This window comes from Podarcis tiliguerta (genome assembly GCF_965153285.1).
Source record: "Podarcis tiliguerta genome assembly, chromosome: 10".
NCBI lineage: Eukaryota > Metazoa > Chordata > Lepidosauria > Squamata > Lacertidae > Podarcis > Podarcis tiliguerta.
In genome coordinates this window covers 58,252,633-58,270,283 of record NC_139543.1, presented here as the reverse complement: position 1 = coordinate 58,270,283, position 17,651 = coordinate 58,252,633, and the positions used below count along the sequence as shown (strand labels likewise).

At 45.5% G+C, this 17,651-nt stretch overlaps 1 protein-coding gene across 4 annotated transcripts in view; it reads left to right on the top strand.

Moving 5' to 3' along the window:
* The window catches only part of RERG (RAS like estrogen regulated growth inhibitor), a 94,459-nt gene extending 77,124 nt beyond the window's left edge, over positions 1-17,335 (top strand). For 3 of the 4 annotated variants that reach the window (XM_083402468.1, XM_083402469.1, XM_083402470.1), the window contains exons 3-5: positions 5,355-5,411; positions 12,790-12,863; positions 15,111-17,335. In XM_083402468.1, the coding sequence (XP_083258594.1) occupies positions 5,355-5,411; positions 12,790-12,863; positions 15,111-15,518 (539 nt within the window). In that variant the 3' untranslated portion in view covers positions 15,519-17,335. The remainder of the gene's footprint in view (positions 1-5,354; positions 5,412-12,789; positions 12,864-15,110) is intronic. The other variant, XM_083402471.1, reaches the window with a different exon arrangement.
* The last annotated feature ends 316 nt before the right edge of the window (positions 17,336-17,651 follow it).

Here is a 17,651-nt window from a genome sequence, read left to right as displayed (position 1 = left end):
CTAGGTGATAAACAAACAGATGTCTTGATTATAAACATGAGTAAACATATGCAAAAGATGGGAGATTTAGGCACAATGTGCATTATTTTAGGGGGGGGGGGAGTTTTACCAGGATTTAACCTAATGCACTGATGAGTATATTTATCAGCAATGATTACTGTTGTTTAGAGCTTTATCCCTTCCTTTCGTGATGCTTTGGTCACCTTCCCTGTGCTGACCTTCTGTCCCATCAGTAATGTCATCTGTTATGTACTGAGTTGAATAGGATCCAAATTGCAGCAGTCTGATTGGTCCTAGAACAATAGGATCTGGAATGCAGCAGCCTGATTGGTCCGCAGGAGCCACCCAATCCAACTCCAGGTGGAAGTGAATCCGCAACCTGATTGGCCTACAGGAGAATCCCGGAATTAGCCAATCACGTGGGGCCCATTGTGTAAATAATGTATATAAAGCAGACATTTTGGGGGAACTTCCATTCCTCCTCACTACTATGAGCGGAATAAAGAGCATGAAATCACCGTCCTTACAGAAAAGAGGGGTTCAAATGCCCTCCATTATTTAAAGGAAAATACAGAGATGTTGTGAGGGCACATGAAGTTCCTTGGATCTCTGAAGTAAATATACAGAAAGGTCCACTAACACGGTTGCCATGCTAGCTAACACGTAAAACCGACACTGCCTTCCCCTGATTCTCACAGATTCAGGGTCAGGCCCTGTCCCACAGAGAGTGCAGCATCAGAATTTGCAACAGGGCTTAGTGCAAGCAATACCAATCTCTACATTCCTGGACCAGTGGGAAGAGGAATAACTCAGCAAGTCATAGGCCTTGCTGGTGTTGCTGTGGTAACCCAGAGCACTTATCTCTTATCTCAGAACATCCAGACCTGGGGAGGGGGGGTGCTTCTCAAGACTTGAGACCAAGCACTGTGTAATATAACCCATTGTCTGGATTACAGCAACAGATATTCATCAGGTTGCAAACCTCGGTGAATCATAGATGCGGAGATGGATGACACACTCGGGTTCTGCTTATGGGTTTTGCATGGACCTCTGGTTGGCAGCTGTAAGAACAAAGCAGAATTAGATGGTCTAGCTGGTTCTTCTTATCTTTGTATGCCTCAAAGAAGGACTCCCGTGTAGTAAGGCAATAAGTATGCACGTTTAGGAAATTGCGGAACAACAGGCAAAGATTCATTTCTGAAAATTGTTCAACAAGGGAAGTTATAGTGCCACTGTATTCTGCTCTGGTCAGACCTCACCTGGAGTACTGTGTCCAGTTCTGGGCACCACAGTTCAAGAAGGACACTGACAAACTGGAACGTGTCCAGAGGAGGGCAACCAAAATGGTCAAAGGCCTGGAAACGATGCCTTATGAGGAACGGCTAAGGGAGCTGGGCATGTTTAGCCTGGAGAAGAGGAGGTTAAGGGGGGATATGATAGCCATGTTCAAATATATCAAAGGATGTCACATAGAGGAGGGAGAAAGGTTGTTTTCTGCTGCTCCAGAGAAGCGGACACGGAGCAATGGATCCAAACTACAAGAAAGAAGATTCCACCTAAACATTAGGAAGAACTTCCTGACAGTAAGAGCTGTTCGACAGTGGAATTTGCTGCCAAGGAGTGTGGTGGAGTCTCCTTCTTTGGAGGTCTTTAAGCGGAGGCTTGACAACCATATGTCAGGAGTGCTCTGATGGTGTTTCCTGCTTGGCAGGGGGTTGGACTCGATGGCCCTTGTGGTCTCTTCCAACTCTATGATTCTATGATTCTATGATTCTAAGGGAGGAAGCGGGTGAAGATCTGGAGCCTTGCGAAAAGGACCTGGGACTCAGGCTTCCTGGGGACTTCCTAACCACCCCTGACTAATCTCCCATCATTCCTGAGCATTCGCCATGCTAGCAGAGACTGATGGGAGCCAGATTCCAGCAACATCTGCAGAGCACCGTGTTGGCTATACCTACTGTAAATAGGAATGAGGGAGAAATTTGATTCAAAGTTCCTTTTTTCACACGTTTTGATACAGTGCATGAGCTAAAATACAGCCATCCTTCAAAATCTGCATTTAACCAAAATTTTGCAGTGCAGATCTCCAGCAAAGCACTGTATACAAAAATGCCTATATGTACTATACTAAAATGTGCATATATTAGTGAAGATAATGTACAAACCTGCGTTGTTTTAGGGAAAGTTGCTTTGCCAAAAGGTTTATATTTGACAAAGTTGCACGCACCATGGGTCTTTTACGAGAAATTCACATAAAAATAGCTAACAGGACCAGTGGTCAGGGATGATGGGAATTGTAGTCCAAAACATCTGGAGGGCCGAAGGTTGGGGACGCCTGCTGTAAGGGCAGTTGCCTGGGCCCATTTTACATCTTGCGAACATTGAGCAGAAAGAAGGCACCCTCTACAGTGGTACCTCGGGTTAAGAACTTAATTCGTTCTGGAGGTCGCTTCTTAACCTGAAACTGTTCTTAACCTGAGGTACCACTTTAGCTAATGGGGCTTCCCGCTGCCACCATGCTGCCAGAGCACGATTTCTGTTCTCATCCTGAAGCAAAGTTCTTAACCCAAGGGACTATTTCTGGGTTGCAGAGTCTGTAATCTGAAGCACCTGTAACCTGAAGCATCTGTAACCTGAAGCGTCTGTAACCCGAGGTACCACTGTACTTCAAAAATGCCTTTGAGGACATTTTCAGAAAGCCATATGTCCAGCACATGTTTATGTAACATCCATCCATATTTCTTTTAACTAAGGAAGTGTAAGAGGAAATGGCCCAAGAATGCAGCTAGATGCAGCTGGTTTCCAAAATGCTTTTAAAATGTATCTTCCATATACACTATTAAGGAAGAGAGAGAAGGACTTGCCAAGTGCCCCCATTTGGAGATCAGAGGAATGGAAAGGTCACAATACAAAATGTGGATCCTAAACTTAACGTTTTGTCCATCTCCTTATTGCCATGCCGTTTAGCTGGAGCGCTACAGAAACCACAGCACGTTGGGAGGTTCGATGTACACCGAATTATAACGTCAAGGGTGTTTACCTGAACTTCTCCAGACTTCCGATCCATTCAGCGAAGCAGATGTTCTCACAAGATTTAACAGCCCATCCTGCTAATGGATGGGTCGTTTATACCACAAGGAAAAACATTTTTCTTAAGAGTTTTGCGGTTGTGCCTCTGATTCTAGCCAAACCCAGAAAGCAAATATGTGCCTTTAAAAAACCAACAATGATAATGACGAACCATTGCAAATAGCTAATAAAACGTTATGTTAGCCTTTGTTTCATAAAACCTTTCATGTGTACTCCATGGCACCGTGTAAATCAAATTGTTTTTTTATGGAAATACATTGCAGAAAATAACTAAGGATTCTTCCAAACTTTAGCAATCCCTCAGCCCAGATAACTCTGGGAATTGTAGCTCTGTTAGGGGAACAGGGGGCTCATAACTCTCAGCATCCTGAACAAACTACAGATCCCAGGATTCTTTGGGGAAACCATGACTGTTAGTGGTATAAGAGTGCTTTAAACATATGGTACAGGTGTGGCTATGAACTGTCATTCTTCCTTGTATGCTGAACAGAGAGGAGGATCCAAATGTTGCTGGTCTTTCAGCATTTTGAAGCTTGGGTGAACATAGAAAACTCAAAAAGCAGCATGTTAAATAAAAAAAATTCTTGCTTGTTAGAAGTTGGAAGAGACCACAAGGGCCATTGAGTCCAACCCCCTGCCAAGCAGGAAACACCATCAGAGCACTCCTGACATATGGTTGTCAAGCCTCTGCTTAAAGACCTCCAAAGAAGGAGACTCCACCACACTCCTTGGCAGCAAATTCCACTGTCGAACAGCTCTTACTGTCAGGAAGTTCTTCCTAATGTTTAGGTGGAATCTTCTTTCTTGTAGTTTGGATCCATTGCTCTGTGTCCGCTTCTCTGGAGCAGCAGAAAACAACCTTTCTCCCTCCTCTATGTGACATCCTTTTATATATTTGAACGTGGCTATCATATCACCCCTTAACCTCCTCTTCTCCAGGCTAAACATGCCCAGCTCCCTTAGCCGTTCCTCATAAGGCATCATTTCCAGGCCTTTGACCATTTTGGTTGCCCTCCTATGGATACGTTCCAGTTTGTCAGTCTCCTTCTTGAACTGTGGTGCCCAGAACTGGACACAGTACTCCAGGTGAGGTCTGACCAGAGCAGAATACAGTGGCACTATTACTTCCCTTGATCTAGATGCTATACTCTAGATCTAGATGTATTTAAAAAATACATTGCTACACTGATTTCTTTAAAAGCTTTTTTTAAGACTTCACTTAAATAAATAACATTGAACAGCTGTTAGGCTAGGCAGGCAGCAGACAACCTCCCCCACCTTCTTGGGCTTGCAGGAAAGCTCAGCTGGGAATGACATGCATATTTCAGGAAAGACAAGCACCGGGATGGTTGCAGTGTGCAGCCCTCCAGAGAAATGATTTGCTGAATGCAAAAAAATGGCACACCCCTTGAATGCAAAGTTAATACAACAAAACACTGCATCATACCCATGAGAATATCACTAATTTTATTTTTCTTCTCCCTTTGGACATTTTTTTTCTGTATTCCATTTCTCTTTTCATTAATTGATGGAGCGTGGTTGAAAAAAATGCAGACTTTTTTGTGTAGTAGAAGTGTGTATGTGTGTATAAAAAAACCCCTGACTTTTGCCTCTGACCACACCACTGGGGTGCGGCCCCTGAATGGATCCCCATGATGCAATGTGGCCCTCAAAATGACTGAATTTATTTCCCCAAATTACACTCACTGAAGACACATGCTGCAGTCAAAGATCAGTATTTGAGCACTATCTGTACCTAGGGCACCTGATGTTACATGACAGTAAATAATGAAGCTTGAATGTCCCCATCCTACGACAGTACTCCATGACACCGTGTAAATAATATCGTAAATATTACAGTGAATAATGAAGCTTGAATGTCCCCATCCTACGAGATTCTTGTACAGAGCTGTAGTGTTGTAGCTAAGAGACTGAGGCCCCCTTATATGCTGAATTCAGTGTGGAATCCATTCATGCCAAATTCTCAACATGCTAGTTTGGTTGTGTGAATCTGCTCTGCCTTGCAAGAGAGACTGCCCAGGTCAATAAGGTTTTTATTGTGCCATACAGCCCTCAAAAACAGCAGCTGTCACAAATATGGATGAGGAACCTGTGGCCTTTTCCAAATATCGTCAGTGGTGAAGGACGATGGAAGTTGTAGCCCAGTAGCACCCAGAAGCTGCCAGCTCTTCACCTAGAGAATGTCCCTGAACAAAAAATTTGTACTCCTCTGAATCTAACTTCATTTGTTTCTTTCTCCATAGCTCTTGTGGTGCGTTTTCTGACCAAACGGTTCATATGGGAGTACGATCCAACTCTTGGTAAGTTCTATTCCAGGCATGGGCAAACTCGGCACTCCCGATGTTTTTGGGACTACAACTCCCATCATCCCTGATGACTGGTCCTGTAAGCTAGGGATGATGGGAGTTGTAGTCCCCAAACATCTGGAGGGCCGAGTTTGCCTATGCCTGTTCTATTCTGTTGCCTGTAACCATGGAATGCTGCAGAGCCGGTTGGAAAGACGATTTATAGTACTTGACTGATTTATAGTACTGTACCTCTCCCACTCCACAACCTTCTAACGTCCAGTCACTTTCAAGATCAGCAAGGGAACAATTCTAGCATTGTTATTGCAGTGATAACCCCCCCCCCTCCAAAAAAAACCCCCAATGGTCATTGATCCAATGCACCAGGTAGGGCATACTCTTGATGTAATCTTTACCCTTAGTGATATGAGGGCTGAACCCAAGTTTTGGGGGGTGCAATACATTCCCTTGTCATCGTCAGACCATTTTTGGTAAAGTTTGAACTGGAACTTTCTGCCTATTGACATCAGGCAGGTTCCTTCACTGCAAGTTTTTCAGCACCTGAAACATTTTTGCTTAGGCAGGTTTATCCAGACCCATTAATGTTGATGCATTTCACTATCACAGTGGTACCTCTAGTTACGAACTTAATTCGTTCCAGAGGTCCATTCTTAACCTGAAACTGTTCTTAACTAGAGGCGTTGCTTTCACTAATGGGGCCTCTTGCTGCCGCTGGCACACGATTTCCGTTCTCATCCTGGGGCAAAGTTCTCAACTTGAGGTAACTCTTCCAGGTTAGCGGAGTTGGTAACCTGAAGCGTTTGTAACTCGAGGTACCACTGTAATTAAAAACGTTTTTATTGACGATTTTGATATTTCTCGCAAGCTCCTTGGAAGTTCTACTGCAAGCAAGCAATATACATATTTCGCTAAATGAAGTAAAAGATAAATAAAAGCCTTCTTTTAGGAATTTGAACAGCCCACCCCCCAAAAAAGCAATTCCCTCTCTATTTTTGCAGGTGGTGGCAGAATGGTCCTACAAAAATGGAGTGGGAGATTCAGCCCACCCCTAGTTTATGCAAACGTGGGTGTGTTTATATAAATTGTGAAGAATTCGGCATTTGTTGACGTGGTTTTCGAGTTGGCTTGGCACAGGGTTTTGCTCATTTCCCCCCTAAAGAGTAGAGTATACAAACGTCCAAAGGTCACGACACTAGCAGTACCTCAGGCTGAAGGTGTAATGAAAACTGCTCTGATAGCTGTGCAGAATAGCCAAGCAATGCGCTGTTAAGAGCACTCTTCTCTGCCAATTCACCAGGCAATAAGACTTGGATCTGATTCAACCCCCAACAAGGCAATTAAAGTTAGATTTGGAGCACGATACAAAACCAGTCCATTAAGCATTCCCAAGGTTTTTTGGGGGGTGGGGAGAATCTTGGCTTCTTGAAAGGTCTTTTCTTGAGGATTCAAATTCTCCAAGCTATTCTAAAAAACCCAAATGATCTGGCCTTCTCATTGTGGTCTGCTCCAAACGTGGAGCATTCATGCAAAGTCAGAATTTGTGTGATCCCTTTTCTGGCAACCCGTTTCGACTTGAGCATATGGCATTGCAGTCGCATACTCTGCAGACCAAGGACAATTTAAATGATCCGTGGACGGCTGCCAGGTCCTCTAAAAACAAACCCGTGCAAAATCAAATAAATGGCTCCCTTGCCAATGAAGCTGTTCATTCTTAACAGTGCTTTTGGAACATCTTTCTCCCCACCACTACTACCTTCTAAATGCTCCCTTGTGGCCTTTGAGCAGTTATGACAGGCAATGAGATACACAGAATGGGTATGACTTGTGGTGTTGGGGGGAAAAGATGTTTGGGGCTCTTGCCAGCGCAGATGACTTGGACATTTTATTTCTAAAAACCACTGGAGGGGAAAGGAATAGGCGGGTTGGCTTTTAAACATAGGATTGTTCTCTAAAATCTTTTACGCCAGTGTGTAAGTATGGAGTTACTTGCCATAATGCTTAGCTCAATGACCTTTCAAAAATAGATAGGTCACATGAACATTAATGGCTCTTACACGCACTGTGTGTTTAAAGTAGCATCATACCAATTTAAAGAGCCATGTCTCCTGCCCCCCCTCCCTCAAAGAATCCTGGGAGCTGTAGTTCATTAAGCATGCTGAAAGTTGTTAGGAGACCCCTATTCCCCTCACAGAACTGCAAATCCTAGAGTGGTTTAACAGTTAATGCCATTTCCCAAGCTCTGCTTGTGAGGAAGGTGCTGTTTACTGAGCTTTCATTGCGATTAGTTTGTGGAGAGGTTATATATTATCCCAAGCAATCCTTATCCTGCTCTTTCCCCTTTCAATTTCCTTACTGAACCACAAGGTTTTTTGGGGAGGGGGGTATTGTTTTTATAATGAAAGTTTGTTGTGCAAGAGTGCCTGATCCACTTCTTCAACTGCACAAATTGCATTTGCTGGTCTGCAGTTGATTCCCACCTGCAAAATTGCGCCTGTCTAGAAGCAGCAACCTTGTGCAAAATGAGCTCATCAAAACTTGCTGATGCTCTTTGAGGGGGATAGAGAAGAAAGGTGGCATTGCTATTCTCCCAAGCAGAAGGTGGCACTGGATTCTGTATCAGAGTTCTGTAGTCTGTCCCCTGTTTAATTAGTGGCATGCCTTGTTTGGGGAGCTGTTTTCTTATCCAGATTTTCACAGCTAAAGAGCATCGTAGTGTGTTACCATTCTCAAGGCTACCTTGACAGGTACCTGCCCCGCAAAGACATTGTTTCCAGTTGCCAAAAGGGAGAGCGGAATATTCAAGTCGCTCGACTTCATACAAATTTAATACACCTTCTGTTGCCAGCTCCCTTCTCTCCTCTCCACTGACGTGGATAGATTGGGCTTTGGGCTCTTCTTCCACATCATTTGTGCAGCAGAACTAAAATCTGGGCTCCCAACCCATCCATCCTATATCCCCAGAGGCCATGCAGGACTAAATAATGCAAGGCAGTGCACTGCAGTATGTTGAGCCATGGTTTGTGCCCCAAGCAATTATAAATTAAAAGGAGTTTTATTGTGGGGGCAGGGGGTGTTCCTGCTCTTTTTTGTCTGAAATTTCCAGTGAGTGGTGTCCACAGTACATGGTTTCCTACAGGGGTGTGTAGGAAGCTTCTTTCCTAGGGAGGGCCAGTGCCTCTCAGGAAAAGTCAATGAAGGGGCAGAGCCAGTGGTGGGTGGAGCCGCAACCCATGTGGGCAGAACTACCACTTCTCCGTCTCCCTCGTTCTCTCCCACAGCTCTGCCCACCTCTAGCAAGCCCCCATAGGAGACTCCACCAGGATAGTGTACCTTTTCCTCCTGGGCAACCTTTTGGGGGCCACATGAAAGTGGTGGGTAGGGCCAGAGGCAACAGTGGGCAGAGTAATGTATGTGTCAGGAGTGAGCCAGCAATAAATCACACGGGGTAAGTGAAGTTAACTCTTTATTAGAAGAAACAAGGTCTGCTCAAGAGTCCCTGGCTTAATGAGCAAAGCAACTGCCCTGTGGTAGGTTTTGGTCTTAGGAAGCAGTTGCTGAGACTGAAGGTCCCTGCCTTCCCGCAGCTGCCTAAGTCTCTTATTCTTCTGGGTCATTCCCAAGCAATCTGAGGGTATGCCGACACACCTGCTTTTGCTTCTCCTTCTTCATACCTCTCCTGGTCATAGGAGATCCAGGGGAGGGGAGATTGTTGCAGCAGGTGGGGGAGAAACCATGGCTTCTTTATGAGGAACGGCTAAGGGAGCTGGGCATGTTTAGCCTGGAGAAGAGGAGGTTAAGGGGTGATATGATAGCCATGTTCAAATATATAAAAGGATGTCACATAGAGGAGGGAGAAAGGTTGTTTTCTGCTGCTCCAGAGAAGCGGACATGGAGCAATGGATCCAAACTACAAGAAAGAAGATTCCACCTAACCATTAGGAAGAACTTCCTGACAGTAAGAGCTGTTCGACAGTGGAATTTGCTGCCAGGGAGTGTGGTGGAGTCTCCTTCTTTGGAGGTCTTTAAGCAGAGGCTTGACAACCATATGTCAGGAGTGCTCTGATGGTGTTTCCTGCTTGGCAGGGGGTTGGACTCGATGACCCTTGTGGTCTCTTCCAACTCTATGATTCTATGATTCTATGATTCTTCAGCAGCCTGATTCATCTCTGCTTCTTGGCCTTCTTTCTGATTCTGGATTTCTGATTCTGATTCTGGACTTCTCTTTCCCACAGACTCCCCCAGCTCGCTAAGCTCTTTTACCTCCACAGCTTCTGACACTTCCCCCCTAGTTTTCTCCCTCTGACCCCACATCGCCATCCCACCACCAATTCCCGGACCCTGAGCCTTCTTCACTTGGGGGTTCCCCAGCTGGTGCCCCCACATTCCTCTGCATCCAGCCAGTCCACGACAGTATGTAAATTTTACTTCTGAATAGTAGGCTTAGTTTCTACACACACATCTCACACGTCCATCTCTGTCCTCCATCCAGGCAAGCAAGAGGCACCAACAGAGTTCAAGGACACATCACAGTGCGATAAAAACACTCAGGGAGGGTGCAAAGCAAGGCTGGTGAGGGATATGGCCTGGGGAGAAGGGGTGTGGTCTGGGAAGAGACCTGAGGGCCAGTCAGAAAAGCATTTGGCCCCCCCCCCCAAGCCTTTCCCATTCCTGAGTTAGAAGCAGTGGCATAGCGTGGGTTGTCAGCATCCGGGGCAAGGCAAGTAATTTGCGCCCCCTAACCTGGCAGGGGCAGAGAGCTGTGAGTGCGAGCGGGCCCCCCCCCAGATGTTGCGCCCGGTGCGGCCGGCACCCCCTGCACCCCCCACGCTACGCCACTGGTTAGAAGTTTGTGTAGTGGGTATATGAGTTCCACCTAACACCAGAGACTCTACATTCTGATTCCATGTTTTCTAGCGTACTCATTAACTCTGTGGCACAAATCAGCCCAGGGGAGTTTTTTTTCCAATCTGCTTTCTCTTTTTTTCCCTTCCCGCTACATCTCCTTTATAAGAACTTTGTGTCTCTGGCAATTTAAAAGTAAATTGAATTGGGCAACATGGGGTGGGAAGGAATGAAAGTGCCTGGCTCTGCCAATATTCCGTAGCCCCCATTGTTGTTGTTTTTAAATGAAAGCTGAACCAAACTAATATCTCAAGCATGGATCTAAATATTTAAAGCGTGAGTTTTACATATCTCAAAATCTTGGCTTTCGAGCCGGTCAGGGAACAGAACATGACAGGAGGGAGAGCCGAATAACAAACCAGCCATCGGATTAATGACGGTGGGAAAGGAGCCAAGGTTATGCCAGTAGCATGTAAAATGGATTAACATCATGTTTTGTGGCTATGAATTTTTACATCTATATTCTGCCCTTTCTCCCAGGCATTGGGTGATGTTACATTCCTATTATTCCTTCCTTTTAACCTTACAACATCCCTGCGAGGGAGGTTACATGAAGAGATTGTACCTGGACTGAAGTTACCTGGTGAACTTCTCATGGCTGAGTGTGGACTTAAAATATGGGTTGCCCTAGCCTTAAGTCTGTTGCTCTTAAACATGGCAGACATTCAGTCTCCCAGCTCACGAGGAGCCATGAGGGCAGGGAGACAAAAGACAGAGCTAGCATGCTGGTCCTCTGCTCTCCTCCTCCAGTCGTGTGAAGGATCTTGTCAGGTGCCGATGTGGTTGCTCGGGAGCAAACAGGCAAGACTCCAACCTGTCTTTTCCAGGCTTTATTATCTGTACAAACTATTTACAGTGCAGAGCGTCACAAATCCATGTCTGCTCAGTCGCTAGCAGAATCTGGGAGTGGGCGGTCCTTATACCTCCCCCAGCATAACAGTCGCATGACCCCCATCCTTCTCCTCCCCTCTCTGCGCCCCAAACCTACTGCGCAGAGTGGGCGCTGGCAAAGGGGGACTTGCCTCCCCTCCGCTTTGCTCAGGCTCGGTGTTGAGGCTCTCCCTAGCATCTTCTGATCCTTGCACCCCCTCCCCACTGGAGGTGTGGCTTCGCTCCTCGCCAGAGGAAGAACTACTTCGCAAGGTTCTTCGGAGGCTCCCTGTAACACAACTGCCCTTCCAGCTCTCACCTCTGAGCTGATGGCAGTTCCCTGACAGATCTGAATTCTCAAAATGGTGGAAAGGTCTGGTACTCAGCTGAGACCTTTTATCCTTCTTGAGCCAGGCCATCCCTCCCAAGCTCCACCCTCTTTCTGAAGAGTGGAGACTCTTAAAGGGGTAGACCGGTTGCCTGGAGCATAACACCCCATCAGCTCCCCACTATGCATTGCCTGTGTTGGTGAACAGATGTTGGGAGCAGTGAGACTCCTGGTATAAAGCAGGCTGGTTTGTCAGGAGAACCTGGCTCGGGGGGAGGGGAGGGTTGCCGTCTTCTGAAACCCAGTTTGAGGGTCTCTGGCTCAAGGGGATTCGACCGACAGACTCCAGCTCAGGTTTAGAGCCAGAGTCTGGGTTCAGAGCATCCATTACTTCTTGATCCAGCTTTCGTAGTTATTATTAGATCTCTAGTTCACCTTTCCTCCAAGGAGCAAAAAGGGGCATATATGCCTCTCCCCTCCTCATGTTATCCTCACAAGGTAGATTAGGCTGAGAGATGGTGACCATTCTTACTTCAACAATCTAGCCAGTTGTTGTTGTTGTTTAGTCGTTTAGTCGTGTCCGACTCTTCGTGACCCCATGGACCAGAGCACACCAGGCATTCCTGTCTTCCACTGCCACCCGCAGTTTGGTCAGATTCATGTTTGTAGCTTTGAGAACACTGTCTAACCATCTCGTCCTCTGTCGTCCCCTTCTCCTTGTGCCCTCCATCTTTCCCAACATCAGGGTCTTTTCCAGTGAGTCTTCTCTTCTCATGAGGTGGCCAAAGTATTGGAGCCTCAGCTTCACGATCTGTCCTTCCAGTGAGCACTCAGGGCTGATTTCCTTCAGAATGGATAGGTTTGATCTTCTTGCAGTCCATGGGACTCTCAAGAGTCTCCTCCAGCACCATAATTCAAAGGCGTCAATTCTTTGGCGATCAGCCTTCTTTATGGTCCAACTCTCACTTCCATACATCACTACTGGGAAAACCATAGCTTTTACTATACGGACCTTTGTTGGCAAGGTGATGTCTCTACTTTTTAAAATGCTGTCTGGTTTGTCATTGCTTTCCTCCCAGTACACCACACTGTCTCACACTGGTTAGGATCATAGCACATGTTCTGTTGGAATAGAGAAGGGGAGGAGGGGTCCTAAGGCCCAAACAGATATATAGAGATGTGTTGTGAGTGGCTGCACCCAAAACTGTTTGCCTTTTGAGTTTTAATTTAATTTTCATTCTCTCTCTCTCTCTCTCTCATGTTTCTTTTAAGAGTCCACTTACCGTCATCAGGCCACAATTGACGATGAAGTTGTTTCTATGGAAATACTAGACACAGCTGGGCAGGTGAGTCAGAACTCTACAGATCCCTACAATAGAAACCAAATGCCAGAGAACTGTAAGTAACTTCAGAGGAAGGTTGTGAAGCATTGCTAAGCCGAACGATAGACGTTAAAAGCATTCAAGAGGCAAAAGGGGACATGCCAAAAGACAGTGGGCCAAATGGGTAGGGAGGTGACATCTTATTTTCCTTGCCTGTAATTGTATTATTATTATTATTATTATTATTATTATTATTATTATTATTATTATTAAATTTGTATACTGCCCTTCCTCTGATGATCACAGGGCAGTTCACAACATAAAATTGCAAAATGAAAACACAAAATACATAATAAAAACAAGAACAAACCAATAACCCTACTCCCACAAACATATTTAAAGGACGTAGAACATTCATCAGACAAAAAGCCAGTGTGGTGTAGTGGTTAAGAGCGGTAGTCTTGTAATCTGGTGAACCGGGTTCGTGTCTTCGCTCCTCCACATGCAGCTGCTGGGTGACCTTGGGCCAGTCACACTTCTCTGAAGTCTCTCAGCCTCACTCACCTCACAGAGTGTTTGTTGTGGGGGAGGAAGGGAAAGGAGAATGTTAGCCGCTTTGAGACTCCTTAAAAAAAGGGAGTGAAAGGCGGGATATCAAATCCAAACTCTTCTTCTTCTCTTCTACAAAAAGGCCTGGTTGAAGAAAAATGTTTTTGCCTGGTGCCTAAAGATATGTAATGAAGGTGCCTGGTGAGTCTCAATGGGGAGAGCATTCCACAAACAGGGAACCACCACAGAAAAGGCCCATTTTTGTCTTCCCACCCTCTGTACCTATCCTGGAGGAGGCACATGAAGAAGGGCCACAGCTGATGATCGTAGCATCCAGCACAGTTCATATTTCACTGGGTGTCTTGTTGTTGTTTTGGTCAGAAGAGGTCAGAACCTTTTGCAATCCAAGCCCCTCTTCTCATCTGCACCCCTGGCTTCTTTTGTAGTGGAGAATACCCCCCCCCCCCAAAATCCTTCTCTCCCTTTTTCTCTCTACCCTCAGAGCATCTCGTTCCTGCAACACCCAACATAACTTTTTTTCCTCTATCAAACAAAGAAGAAAAAAAACCTGTGCTTATTACACAGCAACTTGTTGAACGAAGCTAACAGAGTCCATGAGTTTTGAGGCATGCGCAGAGTCCTAGCTGAACCAAGCACCTTGGTTACAAAGGGGCGGGCGAGGTTTATGTTCCTGGTGCCTATGGTTGTTACATTTATATCCCACCTTTCCTCCAGTCTGTACAAAGTGGCTGACATGGCTCTCCTGCTCCCCATTTTGTCCACAATGACCTTGTGATGTAGGTTAGGCTGAGAGACAGCAATTGGCCCAAGAATACCCTGTGAGCTTTATGGCTGGGTTGGTGAGTTGAATCTGTGTGTCTTTGCCACACTGGTTCCCCTTAGCATCATCTGAGATCAATGTCATCATAAGGTAAAGGTAAAGTACCCCTGAAGTTGAGTCCAGTCGCGAACGACTCTGGAGTTGTGGTGCTCATCTTGCTTTACAGGCTGAGGGAGCTGGCGTTTGTCTGCTCCACAGACAGTTTTTCCGGGTCATGTGACTAGCATGACTAAGCCACTTCTGGTAAACCAGAGCAGCACACGGAAATGTCGTTTACCTTCCGGCCACAGCAGTACCTATTTATCTACTTGCACTTTTTGGGGTGCTTTCAAATTGCTAGGTTGACAGAAGCTGGGACCGGGCAATGGGAGCTCACCCCATTGTGGGGATTTGAATCGCCGCCCTCTTGATCGGGAAGCCCAAGAGATTTAGTGGTTTAGACCACAGCGCCACTCGTGTCCCCTCAATGTCATCATACTAAAGCTTAAAGAAAGGTCCCCATTGCATAACAGGGCATTTAGAGTGATCTAAATGGACCAGAAATCAGGACACACACACACACAGGGTTAGAAGTCCCTGTTTTACTACTGCTCCTATTTTTCATGCCGCCTTGTTCATTTGAACGTAGCATCAAGGTACCATAAAACCACTGAAGGAATGCAGGGTAATAATGCTTTCTGCTAGTGTTGCTGCGCTAGTGCTTGCACATTTCGTACCTGGCCCTGGAGAATGGACACTTTTTATAGATCGTAAACAAAAGCCATAGCACAGCAACACTAAATCAGAACAGTGTCCTCTGCGGTTGAAAATACGGACACCCCCTTGATACCTGTTTGTCTTTTGACCATACCCATTCCTCCTGCCTCTTTCTTTCAAAACAGGAGGATGCCATTCAGAAGGAAGGCCATGTGCGATGGGGCGAGGGCTTTGTGCTGGTCTATGACATCACCGACAGAGGGAGCTTTGAAGAAGTCCTGCCACTTAAGAACTTGCTAGACGAAGTTAAGAAACCCAAGAATGTTACCTTGATCCTAGTTGGAAACAAAGCAGACCTGGACCACTCGAGGCAGGTCAGCACCGAAGAAGGGGAAAAGCTGGCCACCGATCTAGCCTGTGCATTTTACGAGTGCTCTGCTTGTACAGGGGAAGGCAACATCATGGAGGCCTTTTATGAGCTTTGCCGGGAAGTGCGGCGCCGTAAGATGGTCCAGGGCAAGACCCGGAGACGGAGCTCCACCACTCACGTCAAGCAAGCAATCAACAAGATGCTCACCAAAATCAGCAGCTAAAATATTTCGCTTGTTTTGTTAATATAGAACATCTCAGCTGAGGTGGGGGGAGAAGGCCGGATTGTAGGCAATCAACAAGATGGTGAAAGCTTTGCTCTTCCCTAAACCCCCAAAACCATCACATTACTCTTCCTGAAATTAAAAGAAGCAAAGCAGGTTTCTGGAGTTGGAGCAATTACCAAATTGAATATTTTTTTAAATAATAAATTCACAGGGTCACGTAGAGAATGTACCAGATCGGTTCCTGTTTCCCCTACAATACAGCATGTTCACCTCTCACTATTATTTGATGACTTATCACTGACCAATAGGTAAATGAGTCTCCAGTCCAGTTTTACTGGGTGATATATTCTTTTATTGAGTCTTTTACCACTGGCAACTTAGGCTGTGTACACACAACATTTTATTCTAGAATCAAAGGAGTATGAATGCAGTATTTGGTTTTTTTCCTACGTAGTCCACACACACAGGCTAGATCTAGTGCATTTTTATTTATTTTATGGCCCCTCAAAAGTGCTTCTTGAGAAACTGTTTCATTCAGAAAATAAAAGCTCCTTGCAAGTTGATTCTGCATTGCCCCCTTTTGAAAGCAGATGTAGGTGTTCCCAACAGTGGGGGTTGCATCCACACCTACTCAATGGCTTTGATGAAGGATGTATAATGAGAAGGGAATCATCCCTTCCTCCTTCATTCACCTTGGTGGATGTGCAGGGAGGAAAAGGTGTGGCTAACCTAATCGAGGGGAGGGTTTTCCAAATCTGTACTGAGTAACCACACCCACTCTTGTGGACAGCAGGCTCTAGAATCAGTCTAGTTTGAAGGCATGTTGAGAATGAGCGAGAATTTGAGCATGTTGAGGATGGGCAAGAATAAGAAGTGGAGACAACATCAATGCTGATTTCCAGCAAGATCTTGCTGAAGTCTGGCAAGATCTCATGAGATTTTGATCAGGTCTCGCAATACCTTGCTGGAAATCGGCACTGAGGCCAGAGCTTCTCCACCAGGGGCAGAGACGGTAGGACTTCACCTCATCTCATGGGTGGGCCAGGCCTGGTTAGTGTGTACACAGCGTTAATCTGCATGTTGCTGATTCATATAGCATTGATCAAGAACATCCACCCTTTCTGCCAGATGTCTAAACCCCATCCATAATCTAAGAAAGCAGAGGAATTGTCACCTAATTCCTCCGTGTACTTACTGGCCTATTGCAAGTGGGCAGCTTAGCAAGTGACTTCCCACCACCAGGATGTTTTGGATCACAACTCTCAGCAGCCCCAAACAGTACCTGGTTGGAGAAGGTGATCTAACTTGCTCATTGTGGGCAAAGTGGCCTGTTGCTATCTACATATCTACATAACACAGAAGGCAGTCTCTGGGTTAGGAGAACACTATGTATCTGGCTGTCAACCTATGGAGGGTATGAGATGGATTTCACACGTTTCACGACACTATATTAATGCATGGTCAATTTTTCTTAAGAACAAAACTGCCTCTTTCCTTGTGTCACTTTTCCTGAACCTTTATAATGCCTACATTTTAGTAGGATATCTTTGTAAACTCAGCTAGCGGAAACTCTTCAACGAGTTGGTAGGCTCAACTGGATTTGTTACGTTATGTTAAAAGTTTATTTTTATGCCGCTTTTCGGTTCCTAAAGACTCCCCAAAGTAGTACAGAAAAGTGAAAATGCAAAAAAATAAAATAAAATATCAGTTACCAAGAGATTGTATGAAAATGACACACTATACGCTTGGCTGTGTATCTATGTTTGTAAGCCCTGCAGAGTTAGACAGGAAATAATACTCATTTCTTTCACAAAGGTTTGGCTTTTTTCTTGTTCTGCTTCCTAACTGGTGGATCCATTTCTACTTTAATTGGAACGGGCTATAAAGAAATCTCTTTGGCAGGTCACAACTGATAGTGGCGCACCTTAGCTCCTACTTATTACTTATTATTACTTATTGACAAGCCCCATTTGTGCTGATCAAAAGCTGTATTTGTCTACAATATGAGCTTGGTACTGGAGCTGATTCCAGATTGGGTGGAGCTTGATTTGTGCATATACGAGCATCTGAATTTCCTTCTAGAACGGTTCCAATACCTTTTTCTGCTGGCTAGTTGAGGCACCAAGTACC